Source organism: Salvelinus namaycush, chromosome 23 (genome assembly GCF_016432855.1).
Source record: "Salvelinus namaycush isolate Seneca chromosome 23, SaNama_1.0, whole genome shotgun sequence".
Lineage (NCBI taxonomy): Eukaryota > Metazoa > Chordata > Actinopteri > Salmoniformes > Salmonidae > Salvelinus > Salvelinus namaycush.
In genome coordinates this window covers 6,349,470-6,373,847 of record NC_052329.1, presented here as the reverse complement: position 1 = coordinate 6,373,847, position 24,378 = coordinate 6,349,470, and the positions used below count along the sequence as shown (strand labels likewise).

Sequence of the window (24,378 nt, the reverse complement as noted above, 5' to 3'; positions counted from 1 at the left end):
GTTGAAGTCAGCTCAAAACAACAGTGACGTAATTAAGCACGTGTAGTAATGAGTAGGGTTTTGGGTTTTCACATGTTTTTTGTTTAATAAAAACGCTTTAGCTGGCTTCCCAATTAAAACTAGTTAGAAAATTCTAAAATGTATTTTATGGAAAATAAATGTATGTTTCTGGACGATGCACCATGCTGCCTTGTTGACAACATGACGGTGCGGCGCGGGTTACTGTTGACGTCACGTCCCAGTGCCTTTCCGCTCAGCAGAATCGAATCCGCCCAAAAACTGTATTCGAAGCTCCCGACCAATAACTTTACCGAGCAATGGGCGATAGATTTTTTGGAATGGTTACCACCTTCTGTCGGGTACTGGTACAGGCACAGGTCACTTTGGTAGAGGATAGGTATAATACAATGCCGTTGGTATAGGACAGGTGGAATACGATGTCGTTGGTACAGGACAAGTTAATACTATATCTTTGGCACAGATTAGGTGGCGTTCTTGGTTTACTTTTTTGCAGTCTCGCTGGTCATTGGGAATAGGGTGCCATTCGTGACGTACGTACGCTTTCTTCCGGGACAGTTTGTGCACATATTTATGCAGTGATATGCACATATTTAATGTCTTTAATCTGGTCTCACGCCAAAATGTGTTGTAACTGGTATTCTTTCAACTAGGTTTCAATCTTAATTGCTAAAAGGGTATATCAAATTAAATCAAATTGTTTTTGTCACATGCGCCGAATACAACAGGTCGTTGACCTTATAGTGAAATGCTTACTTACAAGCCCTTAAACAACAATTACGTTAAGAAGATTTTTTTTATATTTTTGTAATAAAAACAAAATAAATATCATAAATAGAAAAAATAGAAATATAACTAATTAAAGAGAAACAATAGTATACAGTAGTTGTTGATATGTATAAAAGCTGGAGATTGAGGAAATATGAATCACAGCATCCACTTGATCTACTGTACATTGTGTACGTTGCAACCCCCCAATAAGTCAAGAAGACACCACTCAGAAAACATTTTTATTTCACATATTTTCAATTCAAATTTTCCACATGAACACTGTACACATGCACTAGTTGCTGTCAGTGCCAAGCGGAACAGGGTGGCATAACAGAATGAACCTGTAAAATGACTCACTTCACCTGGAAAAACAAAGGACACATCTCAAAATATATATATATGGCAGTACTTTTGACCAGGGTTCCGGTCAAAAAGTAGTGCATTACATCTGGAATAGGGTGTAATTTGGGACACCACCAAAATAATGTCAATAAAAACATTATGCACAAAACAATCCCCAACAAAGTAACAGACACCAGTATCACTTCACCGTTTTTTCTTCTCAATCCAGTTAAAACATTTAAAAAAAAGGATATATATAACTAATATTGGCCTACTAGGAAATACAACAAACAAAAATGTTACAAAATGTCATAAAAATTGCACTTTGGTCTAGAAAAACAAAAACTACATACTGTATGACTAAAGATAATGAATAATTTAACGAGAACTGTTCGTCAAGCAAATGTGGCAGTCGGCAGACCTTTCTAAAAACACTAGCACTGCTAAAAAGTCTGATGCACTGTAAAAAAAAAAATCACAACAGCAGCTAAAATGAGGACAAACAGGTGAAATAATGAAACAATGCTTGAACTTAAAATCACATCATCCATACAGGAAAGTAATATCCGTTTAGGTAACTGAAGACGAAGCGTCTGAATGCTTTTCAAATAGAACATTCATATCATTTCAAAAGATGTCAACAAGTCATAAGTAGCCTACCGGTCAGATTCAAAGTCAATCAACATGAGAATAAAATTAAAGTTTTTAGCTTATGATCCCCCCCTCCCACCAACCAAGTACTCTTCCTGAATTCAAACCCCTCTAAACGAAAAAACAACACAGAGTGTACAGACCATTATCAACGCCTGCTTGTTTCCATGACATAGACTGACCAGTGCAACTCAAAATGAGGAAAGTGTTCTTCATGTTTTGTACACTCAGTGTTTTGACATCTAGCTAGTTTCCCCACGACCACTTCCTCTTATAAGACCACTGCATCAGAACTCATAGAAATCATTTTTGTTTTTTTGGGCCATGACAGTCTAGTACAAATCAGTCTGAAATACTGTCAATCTGAACAAAGTATGGTTTGAAGTGACTGAAATGCTTTAGAAAAAGGTATTGTGGGAAGTTCAGAAGATCATTAGCCAATCATGTTGTATGTTCTTCTGTGTAGAACACAACATCCTCATTGATGCCCCATTGATGCCCCAAGTCTGATTTAGTGGCTGGTCTTGTCCACTCTGTTCTAATGAGGCTTGTGGACATTGCAGAGGGAAACAGAAGACATATTCCTGAGAGTCATATCTTTCAGTGACGGGGTCATAATATTTTGTAGCTTAAACGGTCCATAAGATAGAGCAGCACTGTAGGACGAAAACAGAAACGCCTCTGTTTATTACAACCATATCTGACGTAACCCTGGTTCTATGAACCAAACACGATTTTATTTTCTCTCGTAACCTCATTTTTCAAATCAGGAGACCCTACTAGTTTTGGAAACGCAGGCCTACACAGTTAATTGTCTGCATTTGGGACGCAGGTATTGTTGTTGGGGGTAAATGCAGCAAAAGGGAAATAAATAGGCAAATAATTGCAATTACAGGTAATGTCCACAAGGTGTCTGATCTCATCGGACAGTGGGAACAACAACATCCTGACTGACTATATTACACAGTTCACCTTCATCAACTATTAATTCATTATTACATTGAACAAAAATATTAAAACGCAACATGTAAAGTGTTGGTCCAATAATTCATGAGCTGAAATAAAATATCCCAGAAATGTTCCATACTCACAAAAAAAAAACGGTTTCTCTCAAATGTTGTGTACAAATTTGTTTATATTCCTGTTATGAAGCATTTCTCCTTTGCCAAGATAATCCATCCACCTGACAGGTGTGGCATATCAAGAAGTTGATTGTGCTGGGGGACAATAAAAAAATACCACTCTAAAAAATTTGCAGTTTTGTCACAACAACACAATACAACAGATGTCTCAAGTTGAGGGAGAGTGCAGTTGGCATGGTGACTGCAGGAATATCCACCAAAGCTGTTGCATCATCGTTTTAGATCATTTGACACTATACGTCCAACTGGCCTCAGACCACGGTGTAAGGCGTCGTGTGGGCGAGCGGTTCTTTTATTATTAGATTTTTTTGAGGTTGTATTTTTACCCCCCTTTTCCTCCCCAATTTCAATCTTGTCTCATCGCTGCAACTCCCCCAATGGGTTTAGGAGAGGTGAAAGGTCGAGTCATGCGTCCTCTGAAACATCACCCGCCAAACCGCTCTTCTTAACACCTTCCCGGCTTAAAATTTTAACCCGGAAGCCAGCCGCACCAATGTGTCGGAGGAAACATAGTTCAACTGACGACCGAGGTCAGCCTGCAGGCACCCGGCCTGCCACAAGGTGTCGCTAGAACGCGATGAGCCAAGTAAAGGAGTAAAGCCCCCCCCCCCCCCCCCCCCCCCAAACTCTCCCCCAAACCGGACGACGCTGGGCCAATTGTGAGCTTCCCTATGGGACTCTGGTCACAGCCAGTTGTGACAGCCTGGGATCGAACCCAGAGCGGTTTTCAGATATCAACGTTGTGAACAGAGTGCCCCATGGTGCCAGTGGGGTTATGGTATTGGGCAGGCATAAGCTACGGACAACGAACCATTGCAATTTAATCGATGGCGATTTGAATGCACAGAAATACAGTGACGAGATCCGGAGGCCCATTTTATTTTAAGGTATCTGTAACCAGATGCATATCTGTATTCCCAGTCATATGTAATCCATAGATAAGGGCCTAATTTATTTATGTCAATGGACTGATTTCCTCATATAAAACAGTAACTCAGTAAAATCTTTGAAATTGTTGCATGTTGCGTTTATATTTTTGTTCAGTAAAGTTCATTTCGGTTACTGGTTTAACGTAACAGCACCTTCAGTTTGGGATGAATGTTCAATTGATCTCATTAAAATGTCAGTTAAAAAAACCACACAATAGAAAACACAACACATTTAAATGACATGTAAAAACCAGGATCAGAATAGTAAGTCATGAAGGATAGAGGGATTGAATGCTGTGAGAGAATATCAAGATGATGACAAATATCAAGAGAATAGAGATAACTAGGTCAAAGGGTGAATTTAGGAGATGGTGGAAACTAATCCAAAATGGTAGGCTATTCTCTTCTATAGCTTCTACAATAGTAAAATAAAACAATGTATAAAAAATATATTGCTTTACTTAAAGTAAGTAACACATGTACTTATCAATGAACCCACGTCAAGATTATATTTACAGATTGGATAAATTCATACTTTGGGATGATTTTCTGTCCACAAAACAGCACTGAACAAAATCAATCCTTCACATCAAAGTGAGAGAGATACAGTATCCTGTAACTTTATGTGGACTTAAAGACTGGGGAAATGTGTTTCATGTGATGCAATCACCAGACGTGGAAGTCCAATCTCTGTTTGGAAATGCTCCTGGACCCCAAATGTTTTGGACCCCAACACTTTGTACGTGTTGCAAGAGCCGTTTTGCAGCCAGAAAATGTTACCCTTCGTTTGCATCACAGAGTTACTTACAGGTGTTAAAAAATTATTTAAAATGACAGACCACCACTTAAAAATCATTCTCCACCATCCGGGGGAACAGAGTAAGACAAAAGATAACAGAGACAAGTGAACTAAATGCCCACACTGGACTGACATGGACAAATGGTATGATGACCTCATTGTAGTGACCTCACTGAAAGTGACCGGTCTCTCTGTCGGGAGCGACCGGTCTCTCTGTCGGGAGCGACCGGTCTCTCTGTCGGGAGCGACCGGTCTCTCTGTCGGGAGCGACCGGTCTCTCTGTCGGGAGCGACCGGTCTCTCTGTCGGGAGCGACCGGTCTCTCTGTCGGGAGCGACCGGTCTCTCTGTCGGGAGCGACCGGTCTCTCTGTCGGGAGCGACCGGTCTCTCTGTCGGGAGCGACCGGTCTCTCTGTCGGGAGCGACCGGTCTCTCTGTCGGGAGCGACCGGTCTCTCTGTCGGGAGCGACCGGTCTCTCTGTCGGGAGCGACCGGTCTCTCAGTCATTTGTAAAAAGTTCGGCGAAGCAGCAGAATGTTACTGTCTGTCTTGTATCCCTGTTTGTATGTATGGTGAGGAGGGTCCATCCGTCTGCAGAGTGTGTGTGTGTGTGTGTGTGTGTGTGTGTGTGTGTGTGTGTGTGTGTGTGTGTGTGTGTGTGTGTGTGTGAGAGAGAGAGAATGTGTGTGTGTCTCTCAGCACACACACACGGTGGTCTTGCCGTGTTGCTGTTGGAGTAGCGCAGGGGGCGGAGTCGCAGACTGTTTCTGGTCCTTTCCTCCACCGTCTTTTGCCCCCGCCACCCCCGCCGCCGCTCCCACCGGTGTTGTCTCGCCATTCTTCCTCCGGCTCCTCTTGGCGGACGGGACGGGGTTGGGCGACGTCTCAGCCAGCGTCCGTTTGCCGCCGGGCGTCCTGGCATTGACATCACTAAGCTTCTCCCCCGGGGCGGGGCTGTCGGTCATCAAGGGAAACCTGGTGCGGGAGTCGTCATCCGAGTCAGAGAGGGGCGGGCCGAAGGGATCTGATAGGGCCAAGGCGTACAGGCTGCTCCCTGATAGGCCGTTTCGTCTCTCCAGGGTCGGGAGGAGCTCACACACAGCAGACGACATGTCCATGTCTGGAACCTAGAGAGAGAGAGACAGGGAGATTGACAGAGAGAGACAGAGACAGAGAGAAAGAGAGAGAGAGAAACAGAGACAGACCGAGAGAGAGAGAGACAGAGACAGACCGAGAGACAGAGACAGAGACAGAGAGAGAGAGAGAGAGAGAGAGAGAGAGAGAGAGAGAGAGAGAGAGAGAGAGAGAGAGATCGACAGAGAGAGAGAGAGATCGACAGAGAGAGAGAGAGAAACAGACCGAGAGAGAGAGACACAGAGAGACACAGAGAGAGACAGATAAATACATTTAATACAGTAGTAATAAAGTAGTAATTATGATTTAGCATGTGTCCCAGATTGCACCCTATTTTCCCCCATAGGACTCTGGTCAAAAGCAGTGCACTATATAGGGAATAGAATGCCATTTGGGATACAGCCCTTACAAGTCCCTCTGCTCTGTACCTTGATGAGTGGTGTGTTGGAGCGGGAGTCCGATGCAGGGCCACAGTGTTGTCCCTCGGCCAGGTTCAGCAGCACCTCCTCATGGTGGAGGGGTTCCTGAGGGACACCCGGCTCCTGCAGGGCGATCACGATGGCCGACGTGTTGTCCGCACGCAGCATCCTCTGGCGCCACCGCAGGAGGGCGTGGCTCACCAGCTGGCGAGCGCTGGACACCCCGCACGGCGCCTAGGAGAGAGGTATTTACAGTAGTTATCTGAACACAAGCCTCGGTGGCCCAGTTAGAAAAGCCATGAGCCGGGATCAGTAGGGAGGGAAAATAAAGTTCCAAAACAGAGTGAATCATGGGAGGTGCCACCTAAACCAATAAGAAACACTAAAACATATTTGCTACGGTGTGCCCTACTGAACATCACAACTCACCATGGCCTCATCGTTGTCCTGGCACATGGAGACGGCGTCCTGGGGGGGCACCATGTTCCACAGCCCGTCACTACCCAGGATGATGTAACGGTGTTTATTGGGGTCAAGGGTCAGAACACAGGTGTCTGGCTCCGGGGACACTACAAACTCTCCGCTGTAGAAGTCATAGCTCCACAGGTCCCCTATAGGGACAGAAGATGTTTCAATAAAAAAGGTTATTTATCTCACAAGGGAACACTGGATAACAAGGTAAAGGAGAAGTGAAGATGAGGGTTTTACACACATCCACAATATTTTACAGTAACTGGACAAAAAACAAGATGACATGCATAAAAAAAGGGAACGCCCAACTGCCTCATTGCCCGTCTTGCTGTTCCCAACTGCCTCATTGCCCGTCTTGCTGTTCCCAACTGCCTCATTGCCCGTCTTGCTGTTCCCAACTGCCTCATTGCCCGTCTTGCTGTTCCCAACTGCCTCATTGCCCGTCTTGCTGTTCCCAACTGCCTCATTGCCCGTCTTGCTGTTCCAAACTGCCTCATTGCCCGTCTTGTTGTTCCAAACTGCCTCATTGCCCGTCTTGTTGTTCCAAACTGCCTCATTGCCCGTCTTGTTGTTCCCAACTGCCTCATTGCCCGTCTTGTTGTTCCCAACTGCCTCATTGCCCGTCTTGCTGTTCCCAACTGCCTCATTGCCAGTCTTGCTGTTCCCAACTGCCTCATTGCCAGTCTTGCTGTTCCCAACTGCCCGTCTTGCTGCTCCCAACTGCCTCATTGCCCGTCTTGTTGTTCCCAACTGCCTCATTGCCCGTCTTGCTGCTCCCAACTGCCCGTCTTGCTGCTCCCAACTGCCTCATTGCCAGTCTTGTTGCTCCCAACTGCCTCATTGCCAGTCTTGTTGCTCCCAACTGCCTCATTGCCAGTCTTGTTGCTCCCAACTGCCTCATTGCCCGTCTCGCTGCACTACTCCCCGCCGACACTACTCCCCGCCGACACTACTCCCCGCCGACACTACTCCCCGCCGACACTACTCCCCGCCGACACTACTCCCCGCCGACACTACTCCCCGCCGACACTACTACCCGCCGACACTACTACCCGCCGACACTACTACCCGCCGACACTACTACCCGCCGACACTACTCCTCGCCGACACTACTCCTCGCCGACACTACCCCTCGCCGACACTACCCCTCGCCGACACTACCCCTCGCCGACACTACTCCTCGCCGACACTACTCCTCGCCGACACTACTACCCAACATTACTTACCAACAGCAGCTGCAGAAAAAGTCGTGGGGTCAGAGTGCAGTCCCACTGGCCACACACTGGTTGAACCAACGTTGAATTGACGTCTGTGCCCAGTGGGGTATTTATTTAGTTTGCTAGCAAGTCTCTCACAATATGAAACATCTGCACAACATAATCCCATGATCAGACCGAACAGCTCGAAGGCTTTGAAAAAAAAATCTGATTTCAGCTAATAGGGAGAAGTATTTAACAAAATAACTACATGATGGAATTCACTCATCATAAACTATTTACATATCATAGAAAAACATTTGTGGAACTTACGGAAACTTTGCGACAACCACAACAACGTACCTAGAGCTCTGGCCACAGCCAGGAACGGTATCTGGTCGATGACAGTGCTCCTCCGGACGGGCCCGTTATGAGTCAGCCTGGGTCTCTTCCACACCACCCGGTTCACACCAGACTTCTTTATCACACTGGAGATAGGAGAGAGAGAGACAGGACAGTTATCACACTGGAGATAGGAGGGAGAGACAGAGACAGGACAGGACAGTTATCACACTGGAGATAGGAGAGAGAGAGACAGACAGGACAGTTATCACACTGGAGATAGGAGAGAGAGACAGACAGGACAGTTATCACACTGGAGATAGGAGAGAGAGACAGAGAGAGACAGACAGGACAGTTATCACACTGGAGATAGGAGAGAGAGAGAGAGAGAGAGACAGACAGGACAGTTATCACACTGGAGATAGGAGAGAGAGAGAGAGACAGACAGGACAGTTATCACACTGGAGATAGGAGGGAGAGAGAGACAGGACAGTTATCACACTGGAGATAGGAGAGAGAGCGACAGACAGGACAGTTATCACACTGGAGATAGGAGAGAGAGACAGAGAGAGACAGACAGGACAGTTATCACACTGGAGATAGGAGAGAGAGAGCGAGAGACAGACAGGACAGTTATCACACTGGAGATAGGAGAGAGAGAGAGAGAGACAGACAGGACAGTTATCACACTGGAGATAGGAGAGAGAGAGAGAGACAGGACAGTTATCACACTGGAGATAGGAGAGAGAGAGAGAGACAGACAGGACAGTTATCACACTGGAGATAGGAGCGAGAGAGACAGACAGGACAGTTATCACACTGGAGATAGGAGAGAGAGCGACAGACAGGACAGTTATCACACTGGAGATAGGAGAGAGAGAGAGACAGGACAGTTATCACACTGGAGATAGGAGGGAGACAGACAGGACAGTTATCACACTGGAGATAGGAGGGAGAGAGACAGACAGGACATGAGGGAGAGAGACAGACAGGACAGTTATCATAGGCATTTAGTAAGGTAGTTATGATGTACTAGTTATGGTTTAGCCGTAAATTTAGTAAGGTAAAAGGCATCTTATTACCTTAATAGCGCACCTGTCCATCCCTCTAGTCTAGTAACCCAGTCAGTTCTACAGTAGTCTGTCCATCCCTCTAGTCTAGTTACCCAGTCAGTTCTACAGTAGTCTGTCCATCCCTCTAGTCTAGTTACCCAGTCAGTTCTACAGTAGTCTGTCCACCCCTCTAGTCTAGTAACAGTCAGTTCTACAGTAGTCTGTCCACCCCTCTAGTCTAGTTACCCAGTCAGTTCTACAGTAGTCTGTCCATCCCTCTAGTCTAGTAACCCAGTCAGTTCTACAGTAGTCTGTCCATCCCTCTAGTCTAGTTACCCAGTCAGTTCTACAGTAGTCTGTCCATCCCTCTAGTCTAGTTACCCAGTCAGTTCTACAGTAGTCTGTCCATCCCTCTAGTCTAGTTACCCAGTCAGTTCTACAGTAGTCTGTCCATCCCTCTAGTCTAGTTACCCAGTCAGTTCTACAGTAGTCTGTCCATCCCTCTAGTCTAGTTACCCAGTCAGTTCTACAGTAGTCTGTCCACCCCTCTAGTCTAGTTACCCAGTCAGTTCTACAGTAGTCTGTCCATCCCTCTAGTCTAGTAACCCAGTCAGTTCTACAGTAGTCTGTCCATCCCTCTAGTCTAGTTACCCAGTCAGTTCTACAGTAGTCTGTCCATCCCTCTAGTCTAGTTACCCAGTCAGTTCTACAGTAGTCTGTCCATCCCTCTAGTCTAGTTACCCAGTCAGTTCTACAGTAGTCTGTCCATCCCTCTAGTCTAGTTACCCAGTCAGTTCTACAGTAGTCTGTCCATCCCTCTAGTCTAGTTACCCAGTCAGTTCTACAGTAGTCTGTCCATCCCTCTAGTCTAGTTACCCAGTCAGTTCTACAGTAGTCTGTCCATCCCTCTAGTCTAGTAACCCAGTCAGTTCTACAGTAGTCTGTCCATCCCTCTAGTCTAGTAACCCAGTCAGTTCTACAGTAGTCTGTCCACCCCTCTAGTCTAGTAACCCAGTCAGTTCTACAGTAGTCTGTCCATCCCTCTAGTCTAGTTACCCAGTCAGTTCTACAGTAGTCTGTCCACCCCTCTAGTCTAGTTACCCAGTCAGTTCTACAGTAGTCTGTCCATCCCTCTAGTCTAGTAACAGTCAGTTCTACAGTAGTCTGTCCATCCCTCTAGTCTAGTAACCCAGTCAGTTCTACAGTAGTCTGTCCATCCCTCTAGTCTAGTTACCCAGTCAGTTCTACAGTAGTCTGTCCATCCCTCTAGTCTAGTTACCCAGTCAGTTCTACAGTAGTCTGTCCACCCCTCTAGTCTAGTTACCCAGTCAGTTCTACAGTAGTCTGTCCATCCCTCTAGTCTAGTAACAGTCAGTTCTACAGTAGTCTGTCCATCCCTCTAGTCTAGTAACCCAGTCAGTTCTACAGTAGTCTGTCCATCCCTCTAGTCTAGTAACCCAGTCAGTTCTACAGTAGTCTGTCCATCCCTCTAGTCTAGTAACCCAGTCAGTTCTACAGTAGTCTGTCCATCCCTCTAGTCTAGTTACCCAGTCAGTTCTACAGTAGTCTGTCCATCCCTCTAGTCTAGTTACCCAGTCAGTTCTACAGTAGTCTGTCCATCCCTCTAGTTACCCAGTCAGTTCTACAGTAGTCTGTCCATCCCTCTAGTCTAGTAACCCAGTCAGTTCTACAGTAGTCTGTCCATCCCTCTAGTCTAGTTACCCAGTCAGTTCTACAGTAGTCTGTCCATCCCTCTAGTCTAGTTACCCAGTCAGTTCTACAGTAGTCTGTCCATCCCTCTAGTCTAGTTACCCAGTCAGTTCTACAGTAGTCTGTCCATCCCTCTAGTCTAGTTACCCAGTCAGTTCTACAGTAGTCTGTCCATCCCTCTAGTCTAGTAACCCAGTCAGTTCTACAGTAGTCTGTCCATCCCTCTAGTCTAGTAACCCAGTCAGTTCTACAGTAGTCTGTCCATCCCTCTAGTCTAGTAACCCAGTCAGTTCTATGTTGTTGAGTTGGCTGGCTAGACAACCTAGTAGGGTAGTATGTGTTGGTCAGTCTTACCTGCCCCCCAGCCCTTCGATGCGTTCTCTCTCCTTAGGCAGCTCAGGTTTGTGGTCCTGTGTAACCTCCACGGCCCTGATGAACTGGTCTGTGGGGTCATCCTGGACCCCCAGCACTATGGCAGAGTCTCCTACGTGAGCCACGTACATTCGGTCCCCCCGGATGACCACTACACTGGCCGTGGTGCCTGAGGTGCTGGGTAACCCTGTGAAAGTCTTGGGCCATTCGGCTGCAGAGAGAGGGAGGGAGGAAAAGAGAGAGAGAGGAAAAGACAGGGAGGGAGAGAGAGAGGAAAAAAGAGAGACAGAGAGAGAGAATGACAGAGAGAGAGAGAGAGAGAGAGAGAGAGAGAGAGAGAGAGAGAGAGAGAGAGAGAGAGAGAGAGAGGAAAAGAGAGAGAGAACATGTTAAAATATTGGAAGCTGCCCAGCCTTAGAAGAAGCGTTCAGAGTCGGACAAAAGCTTCTTACCTGAGGTCTCTGCCTGCAATAACATGTTCCCTGAACACAACAACAGTTTAGGAAGAACCTCCGCTTTTAAAAAGGTCCCGAACAGTTATTCTGGAAAGTACTTTCTGAAACGACAGGCTGAGTGGGCGCGAGGAGCTTATATTTATGCGGTCGCCTTGACTGACAGCTTGTCTGAAACACCTACGGCAAGCAATTTGGATGCAGTGAATAATGTTGCAGTCATTTTATCTCAAGCAACTTGGATGCAGTGAATAATGTTGTAGTCATTTTATCTCAAGCAACTTGGATGCAGTGAATAGTGTTGCAGTCATTTTATCTCAAGCAAATTTGGTGATACACAAAGCAACTCAAAACATTGAAATTGCATCAATGATATAATAAAATGTCAAATGTAAAAATATATAAATATTTTTTTTTAAATATTTTTTTTTACATTCTATTATATCATTGATGCAATTTCAGATATATACAATATATTTCGTTTGTTTCTTGTGATGACGTTCACAGCAGCACTGGCGGATATGTTGACTTGACAACAGCGTCAGAGTTTTGAACGACCAATCCCCTGCTTTTGTTCCATGCTGGCTGAAGACCTAGCTAGCCAGCAAGTAGCAAACACCAGACACAGATGAAGACCTAGCTAGCCAGCAGGTAGCGAACACCAGACACAGATGAAGACCTAGCTAGCCAGCAGGTAGCGAACACCAGACACAGATGAAGACCTAGCTAGCCAGCAGGTAGCGAACACCAGACACAGATGAAGACCTAGCTAGCCAGCAAGTAGCGAACACCAGACACAGATGAAGACCTAGCTAGCCAGCAGGTAGCGAACACCAGACACAGATGAAGACCTAGCTAGCCAGCAGGTAGCGAACACCAGACACAGATGAAGACCTAGCTAGCCAGCAGGTAGCGAACACCAGACACAGATGAAGACCTATCTAGCCAGCAACTAGCTAACACCAGACACAGATGAAGACCTATCTAGCCAGCAACTAGCTAACACCAGACACAGATGAAGACCTAGCTAGCCAGCAGGTAGCGAACACCAGACACAGATGGAGACCTAGCTAGCCAGCAGGTAGCGAACACCAGACACAGATGAAGACCTAGCTAGCCAGCAGGTAGCGAACACCAGACACAGATGAAGACCTAGCTAGCCAGCAGGTAGCGAACACCAGACACAGATGAAGACCTAGCTAGCCAGCAAGTAGCGAACACCAGACACAGATGAAGACCTAGCTAGCCAGCAAGTAGCGAACACCAGACACAGATGAAGACCTAGCTAGCCAGCAAGTAGCGAACACCAGACACAGATGAAGACCTAGCTAGCCAGCAGGTAGCGAACACCAGACACAGATGAAGACCTAGCTAGCCAGCAGGTAGCGAACACCAGACACAGATGAAGACCTAGCTAGCCAGCAGGTAGCTAACACCAGACACAGATGAAGACCTATCTAGCCAGCAACTAGCTAACCAGACACAGATGGAGACCTAGCTAGCCAGCAAGTAGCGAACACCAGACACAGATGAAGACCTAGCTAGCCAGCAAGTAGCGAACACCAGACACAGATGAAGACCTAGCTAGCCAGCAAGTAGCGAACACCAGACACAGATGAAGACCTAGCTAGCCAGCAAGTAGCGAACACCAGACACAGATGAAGACCTAGCTAGCCAGCAGGTAGCGAACACTAGACACAGATGAAGACCTAGCTAGCCAGCAGGTAGCGAACACCAGACACAGATGAAGACCTAGCTAGCCAGCAGGTAGCGAACACCAGACACAGATGAAGACCTAGCTAGCCAGCAGGTAGCGAACACCAGACACAGATGAAGACCTAGCTAGCCAGCAGGTAGCTAACACCAGACACAGATGAAGACCTAGCTAGCCAGCAGGTAGCTAACACCAGACACAGATGAAGACCTATCTAGCCAGCAGGTAGCGAACACCAGACACAGATGAAGACCTAGCTAGCCAGCAGGTAGCGAACACCAGACACAGATGAAGACCTAGCTAGCCAGCAAGTAGCGAACACCAGACACAGATGAAGACCTAGCTAGCCAGCAAGTAGCGAACACCAGACACAGATGAAGACCTAGCTAGCCAGCAAGTAGCGAACACCAGACACAGATGAAGACCTAGCTAGCCAGCAGGTAGCGAACACCAGACACAGATGAAGACCTAGCTAGCCAGCAGGTAGCGAACACCAGACACAGATGAAGACCTATCTAGCCAGCAAGTAGCGAACACCAGACACAGATGAAGACCTAGCTAGCCAGCAAGTAGCGAACACCAGACACAGATGAAGACCTAGCTAGCCAGCAAGTAGCGAACACCAGACACAGATGAAGACCTAGCTAGCCAGCAAGTAGCGAACACCAGACACAGATGAAGACCTAGCTAGCCAGCAAGTAGCGAACACCAGACACAGATGAAGACCTATCTAGCCAGCAACTAGCTAACCAGACACAGATGGAGACCTAGCTAGCCAGCAGGTAGCGAACACCAGACACAGATGAAGACCTAGCTAGCCAGCAGGTAGCGAACACCAGACACAGATGAAGACCTAGCTAGCCAGCAAGTAGCGAACACCAGACACAGATGAAGACCTAGCTAGCCAGCAAGTAGCGAACACCAGACACAGATGAAGACCTAGCTAGCCAGCAAGTAGCGAACACCAGACACAGATGAAGACCTATCTAGCCAGCAACTAGCTAACCAGACACAGATGGAGACCTAGCTAGCCAGCAGGTAGCGAACACCAGACACAGATGAAGACCTAGCTAGCCAGCAGGTAGCGAACACCAGACACAGATGAAGACCTAGCTAGCCAGCAGGTAGCGAACACCAGACACAGATGAAGACCTAGCTAGCCAGCAAGTAGCGAACACCAGACACAGATGAAGACCTAGCTAGCCAGCAAGTAGCGAACACCAGACACAGATGAAGACCTAGCTAGCCAGCAAGTAGCGAACACCAGACACAGATGAAGACCTAGCTAGCCAGCAGGTAGCGAACAGCAGACACAGATGAAGACCTAGCTAGCCAGCAGGTAGCGAACACCAGACACAGATGAAGACCTAGCTAGCCAGCAGGTAGCTAACACCAGACACAGATGAAGACCTAGCTAGCCAGCAGGTAGCTAACACCAGACACAGATGAAGACCTATCTAGCCAGCAACTAGCTAACCAGACACAGATGGAGACCTAGCTAGCCAGCAGGTAGCGAACACCAGACACAGATGAAGACCTAGCTAGCCAGCAGGTAGCGAACACCAGACACAGATGAAGACCTAGCTAGCCAGCAGGTAGCGAACACCAGACACAGATGAAGACCTAGCTAGCCAGCAGGTAGCTAACACCAGACACAGATGAAGACCTAGCTAGCCAGCAAGTAGCGAACACCAGACACAGATGAAGACCTAGCTAGCCAGCAGGTAGCGAACACCAGACACAGATGAAGACCTAGCTAGCCAGCAGGTAGCGAACACCAGACACAGATGAAGACCTAGCTAGCCAGCAGGTAGCTAACACCAGACACAGATGAAGACCTAGCTAGCCAGCAGGTAGCTAACACCAGACACAGATGAAGACCTATCTAGCCAGCAACTAGCTAACCAGACACAGATGAAGACCTAGCTAGCCAGCAAGTAGCGAACACCAGACACAGATGAAGACCTAGTTAGCCAGCAAGTAGCGAACACCAGACACAGATGAAGACCTAGCTAGCCAGCAAGTAGCGAACACCAGACACAGATGAAGACCTAGCTAGCCAGCAGGTAGCGAACACTAGACACAGATGAAGACCTAGCTAGCCAGCAGGTAGCGAACACCAGACACAGATGAAGACCTAGCTAGCCAGCAGGTAGCGAACACCAGACACAGATGAAGACCTAGCTATCCAGCAGGTAGCTAACACCAGACACAGATGAAGACCTAGCTAGCCAGCAGGTAGCTAACACCAGACACAGATGAAGACCTATCTAGCCAGCAGGTAGCGAACACCAGACACAGATGAAGACCTAGCTAGCCAGCAGGTAGCGAACACCAGACACAGATGAAGACCTAGCTAGCCAGCAAGTAGCGAACACCAGACACAGATGAAGACCTAGCTAGCCAGCAAGTAGCGAACACCAGACACAGATGAAGACCTAGCTAGCCAGCAAGTAGCGAACACCAGACACAGATGAAGACCTAGCTAGCCAGCAGGTAGCGAACACCAGACACAGATGAAGACCTAGCTAGCCAGCAGGTAGCGAACACCAGACACAGATGAAGACCTATCTAGCCAGCAAGTAGCGAACACCAGACACAGATGAAGACCTAGCTAGCCAGCAAGTAGCGAACACCAGACACAGATGAAGACCTAGCTAGCCAGCAAGTAGCGAACACCAGACACAGATGAAGACCTAGCTAGCCAGCAAGTAGCGAACACCAGACACAGATGAAGACCTAGCTAGCCAGCAAGTAGCGAACACCAGACACAGATGAAGACCTAGCTAGCCAGCAAGTAGCGAACACCAGACACAGATGAAGACCTAGCTAGCCAGCAGGTAGCTAACACCAGACACATATGAAGACCTAGCTAGCCAGCAGGTAGCGAACACCAGACACAGATGAAGACCTAGCTAGCCAGCAAGTAGCGAACACCAGACACAGATGAAGACCTAGCTAGCCAGCAAGTAGCGAACACCAGACACAGATGAAGACCTAGCTAGCCAGCAAGTAGCGAACACCAGACACAGATGAAGACCTAGCTAGCCAGCAGGTAGCTAACACCAGACACATATGAAGACGTAGCTAGCCAGCAATCTTTGCCATAGATGAATAGGGTAAACTTCTTATTATATTTGCCGACACCCTACAGTCAAATGTTGGCACCCGTAAAGCAGCCATCTAGCTATTATAAACCACACCCCTCTGCAAACCCTTCTCCGATGTTGGTTACAAGGCAGTACTTATTTCAATTAGGTAAAAGAATATCCGGTTACCATTGGTGTATTTAAAATGAGAGTTAAGGTGATGTCACCTTGTGCCCTTAATAATGAATCCTAGTGTTTGACATGGGGGGAGGGGACCAGTAACTTCATGATCAAACTTCCTCAATGTGGAAGCAACAGTCATTTTTCAAACTTTGATCTGGTTTCCTTCAAATATCAAATTACATGAAAAAAACATGATAGACTGTTCATGACCTTTAAACTAAAAAGACACAACTTTGTCTGCCATCTTCACAGACCCGACACCAGGCCAGTGAGATCAGAGGAACACATGACAGGGTCAGGATGAGAGACTGATGCTTCTCCAGATTACAAACACAGACCCAGACAGACCTTTTATCAACACCTGTGACAAGTCTGGGCATGTGCAAGTAGTAGTGAATTATGGCTGTCCAACCCTGTTACTGGAGAGCTACACTCCTGTAGGTTTTAACTCCAACCCTGTTCCTGGAGAGAGACCCTCCTGTAGGTTTTAACTCCAACCCTGTTCCTGGAGAGCTACACTCCTGTAGGTTTTAACTCCAACCCTGTTCCTGGAGAGCTACACTCCTGTAGGTTTTAACTCCAACCCTGTTCCTGGAGAGCTACACTCCTGTAGGTTTTAACTCCAACCCTGTTCCTGGAGAGATACCCTCCTGTAGGTTTTAACTCCAACCCTGTTCCTGGAGAGCTACCCTCCTGTAGGTTTTAACTCCAACCATGTTCCTGGAGAGAGACCCTCCTGTAGGTTTTAACAGGATTGGAACAGGAACAGGGTTGGAGTTAAAACCTACAGGAGGGTCTCTCTCCAGGAACAGGGTTGGACCAACAGGAGGGTCTCTCTCCAGGAACAGGGTTGGAGTTAAAACCTACAGGAGGGTAGCTCTCCAGGAACAGGGTTGGAGTTAAAACCTACAGGAGGGTCTCTCTCCAGGAACAGGGTTGGAGTTTAAACCTACAGGAGGGTATCTCTCCAGGAACAGGGTTGGAGTTAAAACCTACAGGAGGGTCTCTCTCCAGGAACAGGGTTGGAGTTAAAACCTACAGGAGGAGTATCTCTCCAGGAACAGGGTTGGAGTTAAATCCTACAGGAGGGTCTCTCTCCAGGAACAGGGTTGGAGTTAAATCCTACAGGAGGGTCTCTCTCCAGGAACAGGGTTGGAGTTAAAACCTACAGGAGGGTCTCTCTCCAGGAACAGGGTTGGAGTTAAATCCTACAGGAGGGTTTCTCTCCAGGAACAGGGTTGGAGTTAAAACCTAGGAGGGTCTCTCTCCAGGAACAGGGTTGGAGTTAAAACCTACAGGAGGGTCTCTCTCTAGGAACAGGGTTGGAGTTAAAACCTAGGAGGGTATCTCTCCAGGAACAGGGTTGGAGTTAAAACCTACAGGAGGGTAGCTCTCCAGGAACAGGGTTGGAGTTAAAACCTACAGGAGGGTCTCTCTCCAGGAACAGGGTTGGAGTTAAAACCTACAGAAGGGTATCTCTCCAGGAACAGGGTTGAGCAGCCCTGGTATAGGGTATCATTAGTGACACATCCATTGGCATAACAAATAGTTGCTGCACATGTTTGTTCCAGGTCAGCACTAACAAACACATGACTCAACTAATCAAGGACTTGATTTAGTTGAATCTGATGTGTTAATACTGGGCTCAAAGAAAAACGCACATCCTTGAGTTTCCCCAGGACTAGATTGCAGTTTGGATCCACTGTGTACTAGTGACTTGACAGGACAGTCGAAAGAACCAGAGCGAATCGCTGATGACCGCCCTAAATACAACTGCCCTCACAGCTGATAAGCCAAGAGACTTGTTCATCAAATGGTAAGAGAAGGGGGAACAATCATTATACCTCAGCGGGGGGGGGGGGGGGGGCTAGGTCTTTCCAGATCCAATAGGATATGCTGCTTCATACAGACTCTCCTTCACAACCAACGATATCAGATCTCACATGCTGCCTGGCCTGCCTCGTCCAGCAATAAACCTGATTTGTTATGTCATCGAGGTCAAACAACCGCCGTCAACTCTTTCCAAACACGCAGCTGAACCGTTGTCATGTGTATCGAAAGCAAAACAGAGGAAGAGGCACTATGGGGAAAATCCCATTCGCGGTAGTGATGTGCCGTTCGTGAACCATTAGTTTTTTTTGTTTTTTTTAAACTTCTCTTTTTACTGACTCAAGGAGTCAAAAGTCGTTTTTCTGAGTGACTCGTTCATTTGAAGTTTGTTTGGCCTGCTTAGAGCTGTGCCCCCCCCCCCCCCAAAAAAAACAGTTCATTATTTCACTATCTGTTTGCAATGTACAGCAGTGACATCTGCTGGTCAGCAATAAATAGCAACGTGTGATTATCAGAAAGACGTTTTTCCTCCACTGTTTTCATTAAAAGTCAGTAGGTCGTTGGCTTCAGTAGTCTATAATCAGTTGGAACACCAGGCTCACATCTTACATCATGCTTCCCCTTTTGATGCGTTCAAGGTGACTATTTTTCAAAAACAGAATCTATGTTATTATTTATGGATTCTTAAGACAGAAGCTTTATACTAAATAAAACAAATTATTTAATGTCCCTGAATGTTTGTGCAAAGTTCCCTACGCTAAGCTACCGTCAAGAGAAACTTCTAGTACAAAAATCCTAACTATATTTGTAAGTACGGTGTGCAGTAGAGGTCGGTGTTTTAAATCAGCTTGGAATCGAATAAAGCACCGGAACTACGACGAAATCAGTGGGATCTCATATGTTACAACACACAGTTTGAAAAAGCACGTGATCAAATAAATATTTCCAACTTCAGTGTTTTCAAAACAAACAGGAACTGATTTATTAATTTTTTAATCGAAAAAAGCTCCAACTGGGAAAATTCGATTTGAACGATCATCCAACTCAGAATTCCAACTCGGGAACTTGGGCCTCTTTCTAGAGCTCCAACTTTCTGACCTGAAGATCACTGACGTCACGATTTGACCTCGTATTTTTCTTAGTTCTCGGTTGTTTTGAACGCAGCATTATCTGCTTCACGATTTCGAAGTATTCCTCAGAGCTCCTGTATAAAACGTACTACATCACTAGCCATAAACACTCACATTGGTGCCACAAAAAAGAGACGAAGATGATGACATGCAGGTATGCGGGGGGGGGGGGGGGGGGGAACGTGCCGTTTTTAGTTCAAGATTATTTGTTTGCAATATGTCATCTATAGACTAAGAGCGCTTTATAAACTGTTGATTGATTGTGGGGTTTGAATAGTGTGAGAAGACAACAACATATTTAGTGAGAATCACAACATAAAAGTACAAAATAATTTCTAGCTCTTAACTAATGTCGATGTCCAGGCCCCAGGGGAAATCCAAATAGCATAATAAAACAAAGGTAATATGACCCCTCGGTGTAACGGTGAGACTCTCATGAACACGTACATGCCGGTAGTTTTGCTCTGGGTCCTCCGGTACCAGTTGAAAAAAATAAATGGACGTATATACGGAGACTGTTTAGTGACAAAAATGTTAAAAAAATTCATTAAAATGTTTCCTGGTCTTTCTTATCTCTCTCTCAGATATGACAGACACTTCAAAACAAACTTCCTTAAATATTGTTTGGTGGGACGATCTGTTATTCAATGTGTTCCTATTGGCTAATAGCAGTAAGGACGATCTGTTATTTAATGTGTTTCTATTGGCTAATAGCAGTAAGGACGATCTGTTATTTAATGTGTTTCTATTGGCTAATAGCAGTAAGGACTATCTGTTATTCAATGTGTTTCTATTGGCTAATAGCAGTAAGGACTATCTGTTATTCAATGTGTTTCTATTGGCTAATAGCAGTAAGGACTATCTGTTATTCAATGTGTTTCTATTGGCTAATAGCAGTAAGGACTATCTGTTGTTCAATGTGTTTCTATTGGCTAATAGCAGTAAGGACTATCTGTTATTCAATGTGTTTCTATTGGCTAATAGCAGTAAGGACTATCTGTTGTTCAATGTGTTTCTATTGGCTAATAGCAGTAAGGACTATCCGTTGTTCCATGTAGTGAATCTGTTATTCAATGTGTTTCTATTGGCTAATAGCAGTAAGGACAAATAAAAATGTTAATCAAAACATTGTTAGATACTTCAAGGGGTCTTAAAATTCAAAATAAAATAGCAAAATTATCCTTGGTATGACCTTCTTAAAACAATTCCATATAGCTAAGTAGTTCACTTTATTAAAGAGGACTGGGATAGGTTATTTTATAGTAGGATTAACACAGACTCCTCCGACCCAGCGGCTCCATACACCTGATCCGACTACCAACTGTCATATGCCCACATGAGCACATGAGCATCACCCGGCATTCAGGGCAGGTGGGGCAGAGCTGTTTTGCATGTTATTTTGGCATTAATACATGTCACATATCAGTTTAAAAACAATGTAAATAAATTGGGGAAAAAATACTAAATGGAGTTAATAAAGCCTCCATACAAACATGGTCTCTTTTATGCTTTGTTGAGTAAGGCAGCGCCAAAATACATGTGTTTCAGCCTAGCTCAGTGCTTTCTGTGGGTGTGGGGCAGCCAGCAGAAAATACAGAGCGTAGGGATTGGTAATGTTCTCTAGTTGCCCTGTGATTGGCTAAGTGTTCTGTCACTCATGGGGACACTACCTAATTGCCAAATCTAAGAGTAGAGCTTGAAAATTCAAGCCCCTTGGGTGCTGCCATAGAGTTACATTACAAGTGCCCATCCAAGAAGGCTCAAGATCATTGATCACAGATAAAATGACGTCAAATCACGTTATATCTACAATAGCTTTGATTGGACTGATCACGTCAACATCATACTTTCAAAATCTTAGCTAACAGTCATCATCATGAATAAAAGTCGACAATCTACTGCGCTTTTTAATCCTTGTCATATGAAGAGAAATTATAGATAAAATGTATCGGTGCTCATCGGCCATTGGTCATAAACATTACACAACAAGTTGGGAATCGCAAATTCAACAATGAGTGGTTTGGAATGAATCAGTGGCTATCTGCAAGCGTTGCAGATAGCAAAGCAATCAATCACTAGCCTGCTATTCAGTGGAGTGGGTGTGTGCTCATCACCCTCACTGCAGCTCGGTGCTCATCGAAGGCAAGCAATACATTCAAGAGTCGTTCATAATCTAGTTCGGTTGCGGACACAACTAGAGCTCGTTTCAAATGTATCAAGAAATATTCTTATTTGTATGCCTAGTAAATCAACACATGTACATTGTTTAAACCACACGTGTACAAGTCTATCACAAATGACAGCCCCAGTAAGCAAAACCCCTATGGTGAAGGACATGTGGGGCGGCAGGTAGCCTAGTGGTTAAGACTAGTAACCGAAAGGTTGCAAGATCGAATCCCCGAGCTGACAAGGTAGAAATCTGTCGTTCTGCCCCTGAACAAGGCAGTTAACCCAGTTAACCCTAGACCGTCATTGTATATCATTATTTGTTCTTAACTGACTTGCCTAGTTAAATAAATGTGAAAGAGAGGCTTGTAGAATCATGATTCTTTCTCGAGTTTTCAGTTCGCCGGTAGGGCATTACTTACTCGAACGAAATGAGTCGATAGATTCGCTCTTTTGACTTAACGAGTCGAAAAGATCCGAGTCAGTGAAAAGAGCTCAACTCCCCCATCACTAATTCACGGAGCCCCCCTCGCCCGCTTGAGTGTGACCTGATAGGTTGGGGGTTTAGAAAATAATCGTGATATGTCTCTTTCTTTGCTCTACAGACAGATGGCAAGCCGTGGTATGTTTATTTTGCTAGCTAAGCCTGAGAACCCAAACCACATATTCAGCCTGTGGTGGCCATTTCATTCTTAGCGTTTGCACGTTTAGAGGCTTGTTAGTTAAATGCACTAGAGGCATTTAGAAAACACAAAAACACAAATCCCAATGTACAAAGTTAGCTAGCTAGACGCATGGATGATTATTTAACTTACGTAGCTTTTTCCACATGGCATGGTGGCAGGCAACGAAACCTTTCCGAATAGCTGCACACACTTCCTCGTCATCCTTGGACCAAAAGCCCCGCTGTTTCTTGATGAATTCCCACAAATAGTCCCTTGCGAATTGCGCTGCTTCGCGGCCTCCGTGGCCATCAAACACCGCGAAGAAAGCCACTGAGCGCTGGGGGTGGTTATCGCTCTTGGTCGCAGCCGGAGTACTCTCCACTTTCGATCCTGCCAGTGCAGCAGCTGCAAAACGTTGGTTCCCATTTTGTACATTTTGTGTCCATGTAACTGTAGTGGATGCAGAGGCAGATAGAGGATCGTTCAGTGCGTTGAGTGCAGTCCGATCTTGCTGCTCGTTTTCAGGCTTTTCCGGCACAATGTCGGCCGTCGAGCTATTCCCTTTGGTCTCATCTTGTTCGTCCGAGTTCAGCTCGTCTTCCCCCGGCTCAGGCTCCATTACTACCTCGGTAACATCCTCCATGTATTTTCTGCCTCCCTGATCGGAAAAAACACTCACTCGCATCAACAATGCGTTTTCCATGGCTGTAGAGACGTCTTTCTTCAGATGCTGGGGGTTTGTAGTACCTAAAAATGTCTTCAAAAGTATTTTAAGTTAAGTTTATGGCAGCTTAATGATCAATCGCCCGCTTTCGGTCTTTGTTTATTTTCAAGCCTTGTAGGCATGCTCAGGAACGCATTGACGTCAGAGCTATATCAACTGGGGGTAATGTCCGGAAAAATGCACCAGTGCGCCTCCTACTGGATGTGTAAATCAAAATGTATTTGTCACATGCTTCATAAACAACAGGTGTAGACTACATGCTGACCAGACCAGACACGTCGCGTCGCAAAATAAGTTTAGAAATCCATGTTATTCAATTATTGCACCCACACTGCTTGCGCGAGGCAACGAGCGACTGCGACGCCAAGGGCTAAAATAGAAGTCGTTCCTATTTCTGACGCAGATCGCGCTGAAAGTCATCTCCTCATTGGTTTATAGAAGCAGGTGCCCACGTGCCATCTCCTCATTGGTTATACCCACGTGGGTGACTGAAAGACGAACTTTGTTGCCGGTTGTCGTGGTAATACTATGAAAGTTTAGATGCGATCACCATATAAATTCAAAGATCAAAAAGCCTGGAAGGAGGAGAGATGACTAAAAACGATTCGGTTGGCCGTTTTATGTGTGGATTAATTGTCGGAGTAGAGGTCCTTGTGCATTTCAGGTAAAAAAACAACTCAATGTTTATATCCCAGGACAAATTAGCTAGCAACAGCAAGCTAGCTAAATAGGACAAATTAACGTTAGCTAGCAAGTGCAAGCTAACTAGCTAAATTGCCATACATGTTTTATGCTTTTCGACCTGTCCCCAAATTAATGTCATTGGTTCAGAGTTTGTTTTGATATTTTAACCTGCGTGTTGTGATCGCGTTTGGTGTGAGGGGGCAAAATACATTTATGCACGATAGCGCACGCCCGCAGCCGGTTTGAGTTCCTTGTAATAATAGCGGATCAGATCGCTTATTTACGGCCCTTCTCAACAATGCAGAGAGAAAAAAAATTCCAAGAGGAATATATACAGGCCTACACAGTAACAATAGCTTGGCTATATACACGGGGTACCAGTACCGAGTGGATG

At 45.9% G+C, this 24,378-nt stretch overlaps 1 protein-coding gene across 1 annotated transcript; it reads right to left on the bottom strand.

The window, feature by feature from the left end:
- Positions 1-3,644: 3,644 nt before the first annotated feature.
- LOC120018044 (protein phosphatase 1D-like) lies at positions 3,645-23,404 on the bottom strand. Its single transcript, XM_038961004.1, has 6 exons — positions 22,727-23,404; positions 11,330-11,558; positions 8,235-8,359; positions 6,634-6,815; positions 6,214-6,438; positions 3,645-5,778 (listed from the first exon to the last, which is right to left on the bottom strand). Exons 1-6 carry the CDS (start codon positions 23,277-23,279, stop codon positions 5,347-5,349), a joined length of 1,746 nt encoding a protein of 581 aa, XP_038816932.1. The 5' UTR covers positions 23,280-23,404; the 3' UTR covers positions 3,645-5,346.
- Between the last annotated feature and the right edge of the window lie 974 nt (positions 23,405-24,378).

Coding starts and splice junctions, on each gene's coding strand:
- LOC120018044 (XM_038961004.1), bottom strand. CDS start 23,279: ATGGAAAACGCATTGTTGATGCGAGTGAGTGTTTTTTCCGATCAGGGA. Junction 11,559..22,726: donor TGCCATGTGGAAAAAGCTAC/GTAAGTTAAATA, acceptor CTCTCTCTGCAG/CCGAATGGCCCAAGACTTTC. Junction 6,816..8,234: donor GGCTGTGGCCAGAGCTCTAG/GTACGTTGTTGT, acceptor CTGTCCCTATAG/GGGACCTGTGGAGCTATGAC.